General features: G+C 51.6%; 1 protein-coding gene across 1 annotated transcript in view; it reads left to right on the forward strand.

Annotated features, from left to right (window-relative positions):
• SLC30A2 (solute carrier family 30 member 2) overlaps positions 1-20,798 on the forward strand; it is a 162,243-nt gene that overhangs the window by 93,678 nt on the left and 47,767 nt on the right. Inside the window, exon 3 of the mRNA XM_085647785.1 lies at positions 19,798-19,944. Coding sequence (XP_085503911.1) covers positions 19,798-19,944 — 147 coding nt within the window. The remainder of the gene's footprint in view (positions 1-19,797; positions 19,945-20,798) is intronic.

Consider the following 20,798-nt stretch of genomic DNA (forward strand, 5'->3'; position numbering starts at 1 on the left):
TCCAGCTGGGCTTACGCAGCACGCGTGGCTCCATGAACAGTTACACTGGATTCTGGCAGACTGCTGTGCTGCACACCGATGGCTATCTCTATTATTATGTGGGCAGTGACTGGAGGCTTGGCTGCATAAATCCCGCCAAGACTCTTCCCAAAACCAGTTTTATCCCCCGGTCTAGCTCTTTTGTTTTGCTTCTTAGGTTCCCACAATGGGTAGAGGACGTGGTGTAATGGCCAGAGCTGCAGCCCTGGAAGCAGAAGAACAGAGTTCAAATCACCCACACCCGTGTGCCCACTAAAAATTAGTGTGCTCGTGTGAAGTGCTCCGATCCAGCCGTGGTGAGTTAGCGCTATACATTTTCTTTGTTTGAAAAAACTTGTCCAGGGTGCAATCGTGTTAGCAGAGTTCACCGCTGCCCCCCCTCCTCCCGCCTCTATCGCGAATAAGGTTACCCAGGTTAAGGGAACAATGTGCCGAGTTTGCCGCTGACCGCGGCCCCCGCAGGGGGCCACTCGGCGGTCGGCGCCTTAGTGGCCCCGGGGCCCCGGTCACCCCTCCCCACTCCCTACTTCGGGGGGGGCGGGGGCAGGGATCCTGATTGTGCCCCCCTCCGTGTCGGGGGCCGGAAGTGACGCGAAAGGCGCGTCACTTCCGGGCCCAGGTGTGAGGGGAAGGCTATTTAGCCTTCCCCCACCCTCACTGGCGACCTCTTTGTCGCCCACCTCGCCTTTTGTGACGACGAATCGGACGCAGCGTCGTTTCGCGGGGGTCGTCGTCGTTGCCTTGCTGTGGAACTCCTAATATTTGCGGTGAGTTGCCGGATTGCCCCCTCGCCCCGGCCCTGTCCCTGGGCAGTACCAGGAGACGGGGCCCTGTGGTCGGAGTGCCACGGGCGGGGGGGGACCGTGCTCGGAGCAAGGCTCGTGTTTAATTACGTTTAACGGGGCGTGCGATCGTTGGGGAAGCTGTGTTTTGTTTGTTTCCCTTCCACGATGGCTAGCGCGGGTGGGCGCGAGGAGTCGATCGCGGGACGCAACCGGCCGGCAATCCGGCGTCCATCTTGTGTGTGGGGGCATACTGGCTCCCATCTTGGTTGTGGGGCATCCACAGCGGCTTGCTGTCTTAGTAGAGAGGCCGGCAAGCAAATGGGCACCACGGTGGTCGAGTCTCACTCTCATGGGACGTTATGGGGCGTACTGGTTGCAACGCAATGAGAGCCAGCACAGCAGGGAATACCGTCGACTGATCCCCCCGTGCCTAACAAAGGTGAATGGGCCCGGCTGTATGGCAGCTGGTCCTACATAAAGCGCCGACATGCTTCCCTTGCGTTTCACTAAGGTCCGGTCAGGGACACATTGATTTAATCGTGTAACCGTGTGTCTGCCGGCCTTTCGTCCCCGGGGGGCGTGTTTGCCAATAATGGCGGACCTTGCGCAAGTGAGGGTATATGGGAGCGGCTGGCCGGCCGCTTTCTGTCAGTGTAAATGCTTCCCCCCCCCCCCAAGGCTACGCTGACGGGAAATCTGCAGTTCGATGCTTCAAGACTCGTTTTATCCTGTGCCGGTCAAGGGCGCATTCTGGCGCACGTCCAGCAAATCCGTCCAGGCTGCGGGGGGGACCCGCGCCATGGGGGCCAGCCATTTTGAATTATGTCCCGATCCCATAGATCGCTGGAACTCGAAACGATATCCCAGCGCCCCACATGCGCTCCGGCGCTGTAAGCATTCTCTAACTCGTAGTCCGTCGGAGAGCCGGGGAAGCAGAAGGGGATGAAATGGGGGTTCATAACCGCACCCTGCACAGCCATCGCTCCCCGTCCTTTTAGTAGGGTTCGCTTTTGTTAATTGCAACGTCTTACAGGGTGGTGGGCACTTCCAACACCTTTGACAGGCGACTTGCCAGCTTTGCAGTGGCTGTATCGTAGCCAGTGCGGTCTAACTGTGGCGTGATTACGGCTTATTGAAAACTTGAAACTTTAGGGGCAGTAAGGTGCCCGGGCTAGCTAGCCCGCTCGGCTGCCACGGTGGGAACCTGCTTGTGGGTCCCGATCGGGTGGTGGGCTCGAGGCTGGGCCCAGTGGTAGGCAGCGCGCTCATTACCTGGATGTATAACGTAAATAGGGCACTCATGTAAAGCGCTCCAATACCTTCGGGTCGATCGCGCGCTATATAATTATGCAATGAGATTGAATCGGGGCGACCTGGGTCCAACAGGTAATCGTGCTGCCTATATACGAAGATCCATGACACCAGTGCTTGCACGGTTCGCAGGTTTTGCTCCATTACACTCGATCTCGTAATCTTGTAATTGTGGACGAAGCGACCAGTGCCTAGATGTGTAAGGGAAATACGGCACTCATGTAAAGCGCTCCAATACCTTTGGGTCGAGCTCGCGCTATATAATTATGCAGGGGGATTGGTAAACGGGGCTTCCGGGGGTCGCGGGCGGTGCCATCCGCGTGGTTGCGGCCTAGTTGTAAAGGGTATCCCCCCGTCTGAGGTTGTCCGTGCCTAATTATATGTACGTTAATAATGAATTTCATTATGGTTCTATGTAGAGCGTTCGCTACGATGAGGTGGCCTAACGGCCAGGGCGCTCGACCTCGGACCTCGGGAACTAGGTTCGAGTCTCGGTAATGCCGATGAACTTCCTGTGATTCGGGGCAAAACACTTGATCTCCCCGTGCCTTACAAAACGTGAATGTGGGTCCTCATGTAACAGAACGGGGGCTATGTAAGGCGCTGTAATACTTAATCGGTTTCGGGTCAAGTTCGCGCTATTTAAACTCGGCAAATATTTTCAATGCCTCCGGGTCGAGCTCGCGCTATCTACAATATGCGTAAAGGCGTAACATATACATGAACCGAGGCTCATGTCCTCAAGGTTCGCTAGGAGCGGAGCCAGTCCACTGAGGCTCGGAGAATGGACGGGAGCGGTGGGAGCATCCCAGTCCCATGGTGTGTCCTCCTGTGTGGGACCATAATCTTTAACACGGTGTCTTTTCACCAATATCAGCGTGGGAAAAGAGATTGTGGCGTAACGGCCAGAGCTGCCGACATTGTAAATAGGAACCAGGTTCGAGCCTCGGCGTCTGCAAAACATCCCGTGATTCGGGGCAATTCACTTAATCTCCCCGTGCCCAACAAGAAACAAGCAACCTCGGAGCGGGGGACCAGGGTGCGAGAGTCGGTATTGTCTTTTATATCGATGCGGAGACAATTCATAAAATATGCATGAAAGCATATTCTAGACATGAACCACGCCTCATGGCTTCAAGGTCCGAATCTGGTGCGGCAGACACCTTCATCCACAGCGAACGGATATGGCCCAAGGGAGAGTGGGGAGCGGTGCCGGTTTCTGAGGCCGGGCGTATGGACTGTAGCGGTGGGAGCATCCCTGTCCCATGGTGTGTCCTCCTGTACGGGGCCTTGTCCGCCTGTCGTGGCATCTCCTCACCCCCGCCGCACTGACTCTGGGGGTGCGAGGTCTTAGAGCTTCGGAGCCGCGTCCGCATCGCGAGTAGATAGGCCTCCCTGATTCCACTCGTAGGGAGCAAATGCGTTTGTCGGATTTTACATCGGTGCTCGGGTACAGCGCTTTCAGACCTTCGCGATGTACAACTATAGTTGGGTTGTGATTTGAATAGCGAATGGCCCCTGACAACGATACAGGGTACTTAACCAGGGGCGAGCCGCGAGGGCGCGTCCACATTCTGTGATTCGGGGCAAAACACTTGATCTCCCCGTGCCTTACAAAACGTGAATGTGGGTCCTCATGTAACAGAACGGGGGCTATGTAAGGCGCTGTAATACTTAATCGGTTTCGGGTCAAGTTCGCGCTATTTAAACTCGGCAAATATTTTCAATGCCTCCGGGTCGAGCTCGCGCTATCTACAATATGCGTAAAGGCGTAACATATACATGAACCGAGGCTCATGTCCTCAAGGTTCGCTAGGAGCGGAGCCAGTCCACTGAGGCTCGGAGAATGGACGGGAGCGGTGGGAGCATCCCAGTCCCATGGTGTGTCCTCCTGTGTGGGACCATAATCTTTAACACGGTGTCTTTTCACCAATATCAGCGTGGGAAAAGAGATTGTGGCGTAACGGCCAGAGCTGCCGACATTGTAAATAGGAACCAGGTTCGAGCCTCGGCGTCTGCAAAACATCCCGTGATTCGGGGCAATTCACTTAATCTCCCCGTGCCCAACAAGAAACAAGCAACCTCGGAGCGGGGGACCAGGGTGCGAGAGTCGGTATTGTCTTTTATATCGATGCGGAGACAATTCATAAAATATGCATGAAAGCATATTCTAGACATGAACCACGCCTCATGGCTTCAAGGTCCGAATCTGGTGCGGCAGACACCTTCATCCACAGCGAACGGATATGGCCCAAGGGAGAGTGGGGAGCGGTGCCGGTTTCTGAGGCCGGGCGTATGGACTGGAGCGGTGGGAGCATCCCTGTCCCATGGTGTGTCCTCCTGTACGGGGCCTTGTCCGCCTGTCGTGGCATCTCCTCACCCCCGCCGCACTGACTCTGGGGGTGCGAGGTCTTAGAGCTTCGGAGCCGCGTCCGCATCGCGAGTAGATAGGCCTCCCTGATTCCACTCGTAGGGAGCAAATGCGTTTGTCGGATTTTACATCGGTGCTCGGGTACAGCGCTTTCAGACCTTCGCGATGTACAACTATAGTTGGGTTGTGATTTGAATAGCGAATGGCCCCTGACAACGATACAGGGTACTTAACCAGGGGCGAGCCGCGAGGGCGCGTCCACATTCTGTGATTCGGGGCAAATCACTTAATCACGCCGTGCCTCAATGTGTATGTAAATACGGTGCTACGGGATATATGCATAAGAGCGAAACGTATACAAGGACCGAGGCTCAGGTCCTCAATCTGGTTGGTGTTTTCGAGTCTCGGGGGCGCATTCTGTGATTCGGGGAACATCACTTAATCTTAACCCCCCCGTGCCTAAATATGTATGTAAATGCGGTGCTACACGCTCCAATACCTTCGGGTCGAGTCGCGCTAGATAAAGAATTTATGCAGAGATTTCCAACTTAGGGGCAGGGAACCAAGGTTCGAGCCTCGGGGTCGACGCCACATCCTGTGATTCCGGGCGTATCACTTAATCTCCCCGTGCCTGAATGTAAGGGGTGCTCATGCAAAGCGCTCTAATACCTTAGCGCTATATAAATCTACATTAAATAAAATACTTGATTGGTGCTTGGCCCTGACAATGATACAAGTGACCCCAAGATGCGGGGGCAAAAGTACAAAATAGCCATTGTCGTACTAGGCTTATTTGGTCCCAGGGACATTGCGTCGCATGCTGGACAGAATCTGGTCGAGCGCCTCCTATACCTTGTTCAATTGCGCTCACCTTTCAATTCTCTCTCCTAGATCGTGCTTGGTGTCCGGTTGACAGACGGAACCCGCTGGTGACAGGACAAGGGTGTAAGTGGCGCAGGGGGCTTATTACCGATACCTTTGCGCTGTTGAAACAGGCACAATTGGAACACTAGGTGGGCTCTCCCCACGTTGCCTGTAATGTGTTTATCCCCGGTTTTGAATGAGGGAATGGGACTAGATTGCTTGCTGGCGGTGGACCTCGTGCACGTTAGTTGGTATGGGAGCGGACAGCCAATAACCCGCGCACCCGGCGCACGGTGGGAGCGGGCATGAGCGTGCGTGGGTCCTTTGCCTTGGGACTCTTGCTCGCAAAGTCACAGGTTCAAGTTACCTTGATTCTGTATCGGTTGGCGTACCTTTCGTTTGGTCCGGTAGAGCACACAGGTTAGTGATCGCCCGCGGGGCATACTTCACAATGGCGGTCGCCCTCGCGAGCGAAGTAAATTAACGGGGGTGCGGCCGGCTTGAAGCCGCATACCCTGTGCCGTGGGAGCCGGTAGGAGACTAGCGTGGGTTCACAGCCCCAATGCACCAGCACTGCAAGGCTGGGAGCTGCCTGGGTCCCCGCTGATCGCGGTAAGTGCAACCCCTGTGGCTCTCCCTGGTTAAGGTTAAGGTTATCGCCCCCCCTCCAGTCGGCTACACTGCCGTCGAGGGTGGGGGGGGGGCATGCAGTGGGCTGCGTGCAGCAGGCGTAATGGACCTGGCTCAGGGGATCGTTTAGTATGACACGAATCTGGTAAGCCCCCCGCGCTTGAATGTGTAATGTAAATAAGGTGCTCAGGTAAAGCGCTCCAACACCTTCAGGGCGAGTTCGCACTATATAATTCTGCAACATGTATTGCTGATTTCCTATAGGGCAGTTAAATGACACAAGTGCGTGCATTGTTCACATACGCGATTATGGGCATTAATAAACCCCCGGCACCTCAATGAAAAATCTGGTGCGGTGCTCGCGTGATCCGGTTGGGGAGCGGGTAATATGGTACGAATTTCTTCAGCACCCCTTGCGTGAAGATGTATTGTAAATACGGTGCTCATGTAAAGTGCTCCAAATGCCTTCCGGTCGAGTTCGCACTATATAAATATGCACCATGTATTTGCAGGCTTCCGATAAGGCAGATACATGATACCAGTACATGCACTGTTCACAGCATGCGATTACGGGTTTACTAATCCCTCCACGCACCGCAAGGGTTAATCGGGTGCGGTGTTCGCGTGACCTGGAATGGGTTTCGTGTTCTGTGGTACGAATTTCTCACGCTCCCCGTGCCTGTACGTGTAATGTAAATACAGTGCTCATGTGAAGAGGTGCAATACCTTTGGCGGCGAGTTCGCGCTATACAATATGCAACAGGTATGTGCTGGCTTGCTATAAGGCAGATACTTGATAAAAGTGCAGGCATCGTTCACAAGTCTTTGCTCTGATACCTTCGGGTCGAGTTCACGCTAGATAAATATGCAGCATGTATTGCTGATTTCCTATAATGCAGACACATATTCCACTGCAACCAAAGACAGATTTCGGGTTGCTTATGTGGGCCGCCTTCAACGGTCACTGATATGGGGAACTCACATATATCTAACTGTAACCTAGACACCCGGGTGGGTGCATAGTCGGGCAGGGCAACGCAACCGAGGTAGAATGGTAGTTATTATCTAATGCTAAAGGAAGTCTGGATTGAGCCACTAGATGGTGTAGATATGGGTGCAGCTCAGCGCCCCAATCCCATTGAATTCGGGGACGCACTGGCATAGCGGTAAAAGAATAAGTGGTCACCACATGGCGCATCACTAGGGCCTAAATCACGGCAAGGTTACCGGCGTGATTGTCCAAGTGGTTGCGGGTGCGCCGCTCGCGAGCGGATTGCAACCCGTGGTTTACCTCTGTCTCAAATCGACCGATAGTTCATGGTTAAGCCGCTTGGCCTGCAGTACACTGAGCTGGGCACCATAACCAAGAGTTAGGCCTGCAGGAGGAGTAGCTGAAGGAACCAGATAGGAATAGGTCCAGATGTACTTTGGGGGGCATTCCCCTGCAACCAAAGACAGATTTCGGGTTGCTTCAATGAAGACCTTCCACCCGGCTGGGGGGTGGTATGGTTGTTATATAGCAAGTGTGCGGTGGTTCAAAGTTTGGTAAAGACCACGTAGAGCCCCAGGGCATCAGGGCATTATTGACCGTGCAGCGCTCGCTACGTTCAGAATAGGGCCGGTATTGCACCAAGTCTCCGGTTGGTTCCCACAGACTTGTCTGCTCCCAAGGTTATCCTCTAGGGGTAGAACTTGAGACTAAGGGGGTATTGCCTGCTTCGGCGGCACAAATAAGCAATAGCTACGCCGGGATGGAGTTACCATGCAGGTCCTGCCACCACTGGTATCCCCCCAGGTGATGGGATCAAGTTAGGTGGGACCGCGAAGCCTACGGTTCTTGGGAAACTTCCTTCAGTAGGGCATTTAGCAACAGATAAGATACCAGCGTGTGAGTATCAGATATCTGCTTCCAGCAGCACCGTGCCCTGGGAGCGCACGCGTTGCCCTAACTCTGTGGTCCTCCCACTAGGGAGCCGGGTAGCAAAACAAGTGAACAGGCTCCTTAGGCGGGCCTCTGGCCTTCAGCTGGGTGTAATCACCATCAATTGGAGAGAGGCCCAGGTAAAATGGGCTTTCCGTAATGCTTGGAGGACCTTTGCGGTTGGTGGCACCCCCCACCGGAATCACTGGTCGCGTCCTGAATCACTGGTCGCGTACGGCAGCGGCAAGAGACTGGTGCTGCTGTCCCAATATCTGGGGTGTCAGCGGGGCAAATACAAGGGGGCATTATGACAGCGCGCAACGCTCAAGCCAAACAGATTCCCGAAGCTGGTATGCTTAAGGGATCATCACTGAGGGATCCGGAGGGGCATAATTCCTATAAGGTATAAGGGATGGTGGGCAGGGGCAAGAGTCGCCCCTTGCCCATGGTCACATTAAGTAACCCTTCGCGTCACAATAGTCAAAGCGGGCAGGCCCAGGATGGTGAATAGGTGTAACCTTCCCGCTGGGGGGCGAATAGTTATCGCACATCTTCACAGGCCCCTCTATTTCATCAGACCCTATCCGATTGGGATAGCGTCTAGGGATTGGGGACATAGTTGGGGCCATCTACAATCCAGGAGCTATAGCTCACTGGTATGTCTTGGGCCTGTGGTTATAAGGGATCTCACAGGGTTTGAGTCCCGCCCAAAGGGGTTTGGGCTTTATTCGCCATGAGATGATCCGGGGGAATGTAAAGGGGTACTTCGACTTGGATGGAGTACACTTCTCCCAAAGAGGCATGGACCTGTTTTATTGATGGTGAATAGAGGGTGCAGGTAAAGAGCTAGGTTGGTGGGGGGCCCTGGCTGCGACGGTTAGCCGCCTCCAGGGCTGTGGCGGAGTTACAGGGCGATCTGGAAGCAGGCCGGTACAAAGGGTACCTCTGCGCGGCACCACGTGGTGCCTGAGCCAAAACGAGGAGCCTCCAGAGAGGTCCCGGAAGCCGGTCGGCGCCCCGCTAGGCCTGCGGGCGGTTGTGGGCCTGAACAACCGGGGGCTTGCTACGCGACGCTCCGCCCCGAGAGGGGGGGTGTGAGTAGAATTTCAACGGCACGTGATCGAAAAAGAATCACTTGGGGGGCAGCACTTGCGGGTCGTTCCCGTGCTGCCCGGCTCATCAGGCGGGGCAGGTGAAGTAGATGGCCGCCTGCCCTTGGATCGCCCGTAAGATAACCCACCTATTACATATCCTGGAATTATGTAATAAATCCTGCAGCATTTGTTACCCATCTACAACTGTTTCTTGTGTCTTCTTTGGGTAACCTAATTTGGGGGAGGGGGGTGAGCGGGGTGCCCCTGGGGGTACTATGCCGCTGACCGCGGCCCCCGCAGGGGGCCACTCGGCGGTCGGCGCCTTAGTGGCCCCGGGGCCCCGGTCACCCCTCCCCACTCCCTACTTCGGGGGGGGCGGGGGCAGGGATCCTGATTGTGCCCCCCTCCGTGTCGGGGGCCGGAAGTGACGCGAAAGGCGCGTCACTTCCGGGCCCAGGTGTGAGGGGAAGGCTATTTAGCCTTCCCCCACCCTCACTGGCGACCTCTTTGTCGCCCACCTCGCCTTTTTACCCTCCCTACCGCTTACCCGGCGTGGTGTGGTGGGGTGGGGTTTTTGGCTGAACGTTTTAATGTTTTCTTTTCGTTGCAGGCGGAGTTACAGGGCGATCTGGAAGCAGGCCGGTACAAAGGGTACCTCTGCGCGGCACCACGTGGTGCCTGAGCCAAAACGAGGAGCCTCCAGAGAGGTCCCGGAAGCCGGTCGGCGCCCCGCTAGGCCTGCGGGCGGTTGTGGGCCTGAACAACCGGGGGCTTGCTACGCGACGCTCCGCCCCGAGAGGGGGGGTGTGAGTAGAATTTCAACGGCACGTGATCGAAAAAGAATCACTTGGGGGGCAGCACTTGCGGGTCGTTCCCGTGCTGCCCGGCTCATCAGGCGGGGCAGGTGAAGTAGATGGCCGCCTGCCCTTGGATCGCCCGTAAGATAACCCACCTATTACATATCCTGGAATTATGTAATAAATCCTGCAGCATTTGTTACCCATCTACAACTGTTTCTTGTGTCTTCTTTGGGTAACCTAATTTGGGGGGGGGGGGGTGAGCGGGGTGCCCCTGGGGGTACTAAGGGTAGCGGGCCGGGTGTTGCCACTAGCGGGGGTCTGAGGCGTCATTGCTGACGAATGCAGGGGTGTCTGGCCCCGCCAGCAGCCAACCGTCTCATGACCCAATTCAGACTACGATCCTCCCGCTATTCTAGGACCTGCTCTGGGCAGTTCACAGACCTGGCCCTCCAACTGGTTGGGCCGTCTGTGTCATGGTCCTGGGTCCCGGTACCACAGGCACCTGGTTACCTTGGTGGGTGCGGCTTTGGTGAGAGGGCATCGGAGGAGGGGGCATTGAGAAGGGAGATTCTGCAGCAGTTTTCGTGCCTCCCGGTGCGACAGCGGGAGTGCAGGGTCACGGCAGTGGGGAGATTTGGAAGTTCTGGTGTGCGTGCTTGGCATCGGTGGCCCGCTCCAGCCGACCCACGCTGCACGAGTTTGGGACCAAGGTCCTTGTCTCTGACAGAGTGTGACCCCCGCTGAGATCCCCCTCCCAATCACCTTTCATTACCACGTGGGCAGGGAGCCAGCCCCATTTTCAATGCAATCTTAAGCAAGCGGCCAGGCAGCAGTAATATCGGATGCCGCTGCTGCTGGTGGTGCGGGACTACTGGTGCAGCAGTTACGCTTGTTTTGGAGACAAGATGGGGGCACTAGCACCCAAACAGGTGAGTTTGGAACTGCAAAACCTTTATTGAATCCCGGCTCTACATCTAGTGATTCGGCGTAAATCTTATTTCCCCTAGCAAATTCGAATCGTATCTGGCAGTGCGCCTGATCCAATTTGCATTGCAACCGGGACTTATTAATAAAGTGCTCCAATCGGCTTGACGGCGTTTGCGCTTTTAAACATGCCAATAGTAAGCACTCTGGGGGATCAGACTGATGACCTCTTGATGGACTTTGCCAGGTTAGCCTCTTCCATGGCGCCATCAGTCGGGCTGATGCTCCCTGCTGTTCTGAGCTGGCTCAGTGCTCTTAAAAAACAGCAGCACCCAGCTCAGAGGGAAGAATTAATTGTGCCTGTTCCCCCTTTGTCATGCCAAAAGGTGTAACTCTAAGGTATCTTCGCAAAGGTGGCATCACAGGACAATGGGCGTGCACCAGAGCGGGGGTGCTCTGGGTAGGAAAGTTGCGGACGACTTGGACCATTAATTTGGGTGCCGCACCAGAGATATTTACATGTTGTTCTCTCCTAAGTAATTCTGCAAGTTTTCAGTCGCACCGGACCTGCCAGGACCAACTCGCGCCTCCGGGCAACGAGAACAGTAAAAGCAGTAAGTAGGGCGGTGCTGTCCATGCCAAAGGGGCAGAGTGTCTAGTTTGGGACGGCAAATCAATGGTGGGTCTCCCTGCTGCAGTCAGCTTGGTACGCCTTACTGGGGGGAAATAAGGGTCGGATGACTGGGCAAGTAAACCTTGGTCTGTGGTGCGGGCCCGAATAATTAGGCATTGTGTGGCTGTACTAAGTACCTTTTAAGTGGTCAGGGGCACATTAGGATAGTTGTGCTGAATATGTAATGTAACTGGTGTTCATGTACAGCGTTTCAATACCTTTGCATTCACATACACGTTACATTTGTATAACACCGGTGTGCTGGTGGCCGGCCTGAATGCCATAGTCATTGCCTGAGCAAGCTGGGTAGCCCTTCAGATTAGTTTTAACTCTTAAACAATCTTTGAAGCTTGCTCAGGGCTCCCTCAGATCTGTTGGTGTCTTTTATATTGGCCAGGTCCTTCTGGAACTCTTCACCGCTGTGTCCGGGACCAGGTGGAAGGTGTACACATTGCCTTTAGCACCTATGCTAAGCAAAGATTTATGCATAAGTGTTGAGGGTGCTATAATGTTCCCTGGTCTTTCTGAGGGGCTCCAATAGGGTAGGATGACCCAGCGGCAAGGGGCAGCCAGGGTAGTTTGTGTGCCTTATAGACCATGAAGCCAAGTATGGATCGCGGGGCTCTGCTCACACTAAAGTGGGCCAAGATCACACAAAGTATAGGAGGAGAGTGCGGTGTCAGTCATATATGGCTATTTATGAGAATATGCCAGAGGTAGCGACTATGACATCAGACTTGATCAGTGATAATATCATGGTTCATCTTTTGTACAAATATAGACAATAGTTTTGACAGGCTCTCTTTTGCAAAGAATAGTTATTTTGTCTCATTCGAGTGCCGCACGTGCCTCTTTCGCAGTATAACGAGGTCTCACTCTTTAAAAGGATGAGCCCTCCCCCCTCCTGGGGCATGCGTCCCCAGAGGAGCCTCCAGTGGGCATGGGGAATTCTGCGCAGTGCTTATAGAATGTCACATACCATTAAGAGCATGTTACTACCAACGTTGTCCCTAAGTTGGGGTCAAACTGGGCTGGAGCAGAAAGTTAGAACACAAATAGGCTACAAAGTATTAAAGAACATTTGGCATTCCCAGTATTCTAGAAAGGGCAGGTATTGATCCATATCATTCCCCTCCTCTTCCACTGTCTTGTCTGCTCCCTGGTATACTAGCAGAAGTTTGGGAGGGCATGACTTCACCTAGGGTGGTGACTGGCTCAATTCTCAGCTGCGGTTCATAGTTTTATTCATATGCACAGTATTAGTAATTTAAATAATCGCTGCATTGACTAGTGCGACCAGCGGACGTTCACGCACCAAGGCATTTGGTTAATTTACAAACATTAATTCTTCCCTCCTCCCTGAAAATAACCAAGGGGGAGCAAGAGGTAAATCAGGATATGTGCACTCTTTGGGTGACCTGGGTTCCTATTATAAATGAACAACAATATAGTTTATTAAATTAAACACAGGTAGTGTACAAGGTCATTTATTTTTAGGTGGTCTTATTTATGATAAGGGAGGAAAAGTGCATACCATCGACGGTTCCGATGGCTTAGGGAGCGGCGAATGCTTGGTCCACTCGCATTGGGAGGTAATTTATGCATGGGCTTAGCTTTGCATGCTACCCGCAGTGGTTTTACTGACTAGGGTGAGGCAGTGGATAGTGTTGCAAGCATACGCTCAGGGATGGGTCCTTCGATACCATTATTAATCTTAAGCTTGGTCAGTGTACAAACGGGGATCTTATGACCAAGTTTGGTCTTTCCTTGCTTTCGTTTATCAGCCCAAGGGGGGAGTACAATTTTACATTTCCCCCGGTATGTTTGCAAGGTGGCCCTCCAGGGGGAGGGTTTCCTTATTCCGTTTAGATGACGGTAGATTGTTGGAGGGATCCCCAGGCCCAGGGGTTTCATACCACACCCCTATCACAAACTGAGGGAAGGCAGCCATTCCTTTAGAATCCCTTGCTTAATTTGTACTCTGTCAAACTAATGGACAAAGTTACACCCGCGATGCCAGGCAACAAAGCCATATGGGGGCCTTCATGGTCTTAGGCAAGTAACCAGAGGCATCGAAGCCAGTAGTACTAGCTTACAGGTTTATGTATTTGGTGGATACATCTGGACAATGGCCACTAGCTCATCTGTGCATCATTCTCCCTCAAGAGAGCAGGCGTTCTTCGAAGCCCTCATCCATCGAAGGCATATATTTAAATTTATGACACTTCTTGATCTGATAAAGTAGCACGGATAGGGGGCAGAGTAGTCTGACAGCGGTTGTGGCTTGACACACAACATAGCAGAGCACACATGGGAAGATGCACAATAGACATACAGTCACACAAACCAGAGGAACACCACTGAGTTGTTCGACACAATTCAACCACAGAATTGCCTGCGCAAATGTCTGGTTGATGCAGCAGAGTAGGGACACTCTGTATACAAGGGCATGCTACCAGTTGCTCATGTGAGACCAAAACACCCGCCCTATAGCCAGCGAGCCAGGCATTTGCGGAAGTTGCCATTTAACTAGTGGGTTGCGGTGCAATAAGCTGGTGGGAACATGGGGTCCTAGTCAATGTTCCCTCTAATTTTTTTCCTCTGTGTGCGGCACTGTACGGTCTCTGTGCGCTGCAATCAAAGCTATGTGCGCCGGGAACCTGACCGCTTGTGGGGGTGCAGCGCCAAATATCACTCCAAAGTTTTGCTTAAAGTGAAAAGACTGTGCATTTCCACACATGCAGCCCCACATGAAGGGTCTTAAGGCAGGTTTTCAATTTAGATACACATGCCATGACATGAATTTGTTACACAGGCAAGTACACTTCGGGTTTAAAAAACCACAAGACTCCCAACGGTGGTACCATAATTTGCTGCAGAACCATTACTTTATTCTTTGTGGTTATAAGAGTATGCAAGTGTACAGATTTGCCCCCTATAAGCCTCAAATCTTGTTTGCACTTCAAACCCGTTATCACTCCATATAGCTCTGAATACGCCAATCATCATTGTGCACACTCATTTTATCAATCGTTTTTAAATGTTTCCAACTCCTGTCACAATTGCCTCATTCTTTTTCAACCGGTTTTCATTGTTTTTCCTTTTTGAAAGGTTTTGTTCTTGTTAATTGCCTCTCAATTTATCAATTCCATTGAACGCTACCATACATTAGTTTAGGGGTGTGCAACGATTACCAACCTCTTAGAAAAGATGATGAATTGTGTGAAATATTTTTTTTTTATGCATTTGCTTTTTTGTTTGCTTGAGTATTTGGGCTGTATTTACAAACCCATTTAGGATAATAGAAATCTGCCTAAACCTGTCATGCATTCTCACTTTTCTGAGTATTCGGAATGCAGTCACAGTGCATGCTGCGGAGTGCCCCAGGCTTGGGCCAGGCTCAGCCGCTTGCAGCTTTGGCTGTAACACAGTCACTTGGCATAGCGCGCCGCCGAATTAATATGGACACAACTGAGTGACGTCTTGAAGTGCCGTGGGTCGTGCGCCAGCGTCAGTTCATGAGGACATTTTAACTGCTGGCAATGACTGAGGCACCCTGCACCGCTAAATCTAATGAGGAATCCCGCGACCGGAACCCCGAGTAGGCCCCACACCAACAGCCGAGTAAACCTAGCCACAGAAGTGGTTCTTCAGCTGAGCTTCAGCCCACCCGAGCACACCAGCAGCCCTCAAAATCAAGTGTGCCCGGGCCACGAGCTGGCCCAGCCGCAAAGACAGTCTGAACTTGCGGGCAGCAGCTACCAGCAGGCGTGTTTGCCGCAGCTCGCTGCAAGTAGTAAGTGCCTGGAGTGATGTTTGTACTGACATGCTATTTCATCCTTAATTAAAAAACCTTATAGTGCGTAATCACGCTCATTTATGCTGCCACCATGCCTGTGCTTAACCATACCAGCTTCAGCGAATTCGTCAGAGTCCAGATCAGAGTCGCATGGCACTAACTTATTTTTGCGTAGATAAGCTGCCGCCCACTGCTGGTCACCGAACTTAACTTTCTGGTTTAAATTGACGGCCTGAGCGTCTGCCGTCTCTTTAGCAGAGCCGGCTGTCCTATCTCTGTGACAGGCTGGCTCCCACTCTATTTCTTGTACCAACGCTTTGTGGATATCGGTTTTGGATGACTACTGAGTAAATGCTCCGCCTATAGTGTTTAATGCCCTGCACATAGATCCCATGGTTGCGAGAATCGGATGAGCAGGAGGCATTTCTGGTGTTTCCTGATTCACATGCTTATTACAGCTGCGACTGTTCTGCCACAACTTCGATCGGGACAAAATTTGTCGTACGACTTTGAGAACTAATATAAATTGGCCTGTTTCCATCATGGATATGCTGCTAAATGAAGGGAAACTTCTAAGTTTCTTAAATTAGAGCGTGTTGCAAAGTGGCTGTAAGATGAAGTGCCATCCTATTGCGTCATGGCTTTTTCGTATCTCTGTGCTAGCAGTGCTTAGGGCGAGAAGTCTGAAGGAGAAACCAGCAGATGCTTGGCCTCTGTATAATCTACGGCATGTTTAATAAGAGAATTGATCATTTCATGATACTGCCCCGATGGCCCTGGGATAACTGTGGGAACTTGGTCCTAATATGACTAAGGGAGGCAACATTAATAAAAGATCTGCCTGCAATGTTTTTAAATGATGAGTGGAATGGGCCAGCTGATTAATAGAGGCCTGAGTTAGCTACCCGATTTTCAGATACAAAGTTAATCACATTGGAATTATATTTTCTAAGAAAAAAAGTCTAAGTCGGCTTGTTGAAGATGGCTGCTCTTTATTACTAAGCAAAGGCTTCTTATTATGCCTTTGACTTTTCCATGCTTCAAGTGGAGGTTCCCAATGTAGAAATAGAAAGTTGATCCAGGTGGCTCTGCATATGGGCGGAAGTACTGGACATATCTTCCTTGTTAATAACGGGGTTCTCACTCGAGCCCCTGTGGGCTAAAACAGTATTGTTTTGATTGTTATTGTGACAATATCAACTTTCTCGTCCCTTGGGTCCTCATTAATAATCTCAAAGTGCTGGTGTGATCACTGGTGCCGCTGTGACTGTGGTTGGGCAGGTAGTGGCCATTGCCTCTTTGTCCCACACGTGGCATCATAGTTGTTAAAATGTCACTCATAATAACACTGACATTATGAAAATGTCCCACTTGACAATCTGAAACCTTGGCAGCTATGGGCCTTTGAGATAGTATTCATGTTAATCAACATGAATACTGGCTTAAATGCCCACAATCCGCCTCGCACCATTAAGAAGAAAACAACAATCTCAACAGTGGCGGCTCCTCCATAGGGGCTTGAAGCACAGTTACTGTTACATAGCATCTGCAAATTAATTTATCCATAGCAGATGTGCACCTGGACCACAGTCAGTATATGTTAGTCATCCATGCAATGAAAATTGTGTTCTGGTTCGTATTTTCGCTATTTGTAAATGTGATTAACTTTGGCCTTGTCAGGGTCTTTTGTGGTATAACTCAAATTAAACTTTCACAATAACAGTAAAACTGATGAAGTCTGATATTTCATGCCTGCGACCATGTTGCACTACTTTCTGGATATTTGCATTCTGCATAGCTTATTATTTACAGTCATGTCCCACATTTGCCTTTGTTGGCGTAATTTTCCTACAAAAAGTCAGGCTCAATCGCTTGCTCAGTGCATTTAGGTGCACATATTTATGCCTCCCCATTTTCAAAGTTTGTGCTTTGTGCATGTGCTTTCAGAGGCTTCTTAAAGCACATGTTTTGTTTGAGACTGCTTTTCTCCTCTTAATAGTGCACAGCTACGGGGATGATTGTGACCCTCTGAGTTAGTATTCATGTTAATTGCAGCACCCGTGTGCGCTGCAATTAACATGAATACTAACTCAAAGGGTCACAATCAGCCCCATAGCCTCGCACAATTAAGAAAAGGAAAGCAGTCTCCAACACCACGTGTGCTCTGAGAATCCTCAAAGCACACGAAGTGCTTTAGATTGCTGCATTCCTTTTCTTAATAACACAAGACTGCGGGCTGATGGTGGGCCTTTGATTTAGTATTCAGGTTAATTGCAGCACCCGTGTGCGATGCAATTAACATAAATACTAGCTCAAATACCCACAATCAGCCCCGCAGCCTTGCACTATTAAGAAAAAGAATGGTGCAAGAGCCACTTGCTTGGGAACGAAAGCCCTCCCTAACCTCAGAGCCATAAGGGAGAGACTTACCTGCCGCTCCCTTGTGTTGTCGTCATTTCTTACTCCTCCCGCAAACAGGAAATTACTGTTTTTCGCTCCGCTCGCATTGTAAAAGCGGCGGCGCGAACGGTCTCGAGGGATGTGCTGTGTGTGTGCGCGCTAAATACTGCACACTGCGCGCTCGGGGTAACTTTGGTGCGCGCGCTCTCATGCGCGCACCTTCTTGAACAGTGGTCCTAGTATAATATGGCTACAATGATTGAGGTATGATTGTTTTGGCGTTCCCACTGCTCAAGAAAGGGCAGGTATTGTACATGTTGTTCCCCCTCCTATACATCAGGTACACGAGGACACCAGTGCTTAATGTCGCCTATCCCATGGCAGGATAGTCATCAAGGGGGGGGGGGGGAACAGGCCATTGGCATGCCTTGCCAGGAGAGTGATAGCCACTCACACTATCTGGAGCCTCTAGGGAGGATAAATGTTGGAAACACAGACTGGGGTGCGCTGGGCCCATAAACCCCTCACCAAAGTTGCGGGGGCATCATGCTGTTGGGTGTCTTTGAGGGAGGGGCAAGGGCATTAAAGGGCTTTAGTTTGTGACCAGGCATTTGCAGGGATGCAGAAGGGTCCACCAAAGGGACTGCAGCGAAACATGTGACACAGAACCTTGTAGTCTGACACCATTACTGGTGTAAGTATCAAGGGTCACAGGTGGATAGCAGGGACTGGGCATCTGTGACCGGTTGAAAGTTCAGCAAGCAGGGTAGGCTGAGTAAGTTGTCAGTCCACGAAAGGATGCAGTGTTTAATAACGGGCACCGTACACACATTCCCTCAAACCTGTTTTGACACCATTACTATGTTCGCCAGGGAGCAATCCAAAAGAACTGTAAAATTGTCTGGTCAATGGGGCGAAGTAAGCACCCTAGAAGAAGACCATGAAGACCACAATGTGCAAATTAGCAACCAGTTGAACTTTTGTGGTCTGAAATCACCCCCAGCTCCCATGGCATGGAGCTCGGTTGGGGGAGGCGACGGAGCCTGCGCACAGGAGGGTCATCTGCACTCTGCGTTAATTCACTGAGCAGAGGGGATTTGGCTTCCTTAGACATGGGTTGCTACACGCCAAATTCACAGGGTGCTTTGAGGACGATGGGGGACATCTGTCCAGTTAAGCATGAACCTGTTCTTGCTGGATAGGAGAAGAGGCACTATAAACAGCTAAAGATAAGGCCGCTACATTGGACACTGCTTAAAAACATGAAGGCCACAATTTGCAAGTCAAGCAACCAGTTAGGGACGTGTACTGTGGTGGTCAGAGATCACTCCCCGGCTCCTGTGGCAGGGAGCCCGTTCAGGGGAGGCAATGGAGGCAGCGCGCAGGAGTCAATTGCGCGATGCGTAAATTCACCGAACAAATGGGGTTTGGATTCATAAGACACGGGTTGCTTCATGCTAAATCCACAGGGTGTTTCGAGGACGATGGGATACATCTCTCCAAGATAGGCATGGACTTGTTCCTCCTGGATCTAGGGGAGGCCCTGGAAATAGCGGGATGTAAGTAGGAGCGCCGGCCTTGGTGGGGGGGGCCCTGGCTGCGATGGTCGCCACACCCAGGGCTGTGGCGGAGTTACATGGCGATCCAGAAGCAGAAAGGTACTCAGGGATACCCTCTTCAGGAGCACAAAGGGTGCTGAGGCTGAATATCCCCAGGAAGTCTGTGTGGGGGACCCTGGGGTGCGACAGCACCTGTCCTACGGGCGGTTGGAAACCTGTACAACTGGGGGTTGCTTGAACGCTTCGCCCCTCGTAGGGGCGGGCGTGAGTTATATGGTGGACCAATGGTTCACCGGAAGTGGGAGGGGCTATCCCCTCACCACAACCGCTAAGCACCGATTGGCTAAGGCCACGATGCAAGTTGGCCCATCAGGTTGTAGGCCGCGAGGGGCGGCTTGCCTTTGGATCACCTGTAAGATAACCCACCATGTTGGCATATTTGGTATGCTAATAAACCTGCAGCAATCTTCTCCGCCAAAAAGTTGGCTTGTCTGCTTATTTATGCTACCTGTATGTTTTGGCAGGGCTGGTGAGTGTGGCCGATATTGGCACTATTGACGAATGAGTGACTTTGTGAGGATCCTGTCTGGCTAGGCTCCAAACTTACACCTGCTTTTGTCTCCTTAGGTGGATATCTGGCACAGAGCTTGGCGATTATGACGGATGCAGCACACCTGTTGACTGATTTTGCCAGCATGATGATCAGTCTCTTTGCGTTATGGATGTCATCACGGCCAGCAACCAAGACCATGAACTTTGGCTGGCACCGAGCTGGTACGTGCCCAGTGTGGACCAGTAGTTCCAGAATAATTACACAATGAAACATCTGGATCAAATGTGTAAGGGGGCATGTCCGGCACTGGCTGCATGCTAGGGAGTGTCAGGACAACATGCTATCACTATGCAGGAGTGTCTGATTTATATGTATAAGGCTCGGGCCGGCTAACAATGTGTGTGGGAGACTTGTGCCACCAGGTCATTGGCATGTGCAAAGGTGTGTTAAAGCATGTTGCAGCTGCATGCGGGTGTCTGCTGTTTGTTAGGGCTTGAGCTGACTGTACCACATGTAGCTCTGCTCACCGCTCTGGTAAGGGTTTGGTTACAACAAGTGAATTAAACTAAAGACCTACCACAGCGAACTCGTGTAAAGTCTCTCACTCTTGTGGACCCTGGTTGCAGTTGGAGATAAACTTGGTTTGAATCTCGGGGACACCCTAGGCATGTCCCTGGACTGTACACAGCTTAAGCTAACCCTTTGAAGGTCTTTTTTAAGGTAAAAATAGCAACTCTTCCTTGCAGGTAAACAAACCACGAGTACAAAGGAAAGTGCAAACAAGGTAATTCCACAAAAAGACGAGTAGTGCACACACATTCTAAAAAATAGAAAGAGTGGTCAAATGCAATGTGTTCAAGTCGGGTTGCAAGTGTCTGCTTTGAAAGAAGGTATCTTCCAGATCACTCATGTTGCTCTCTGTGGCAAAAGTGAGGGGGACGATTACTTTTACTCACTCCCCAGCTTAGCTCACTGGACTCAGGCATGCAAAGGAACTTTCTAGAAGATGTCAAATGTTCCCGTAGATTGCAAGTTCTGATTCAAAAGATATTTGAGACTGCACACAGCTCTTCTC

This window comes from Triturus cristatus, chromosome 3_2 (genome assembly GCF_964204655.1).
Source record: "Triturus cristatus chromosome 3_2, aTriCri1.1, whole genome shotgun sequence".
Lineage (NCBI taxonomy): Eukaryota > Metazoa > Chordata > Amphibia > Caudata > Salamandridae > Triturus > Triturus cristatus.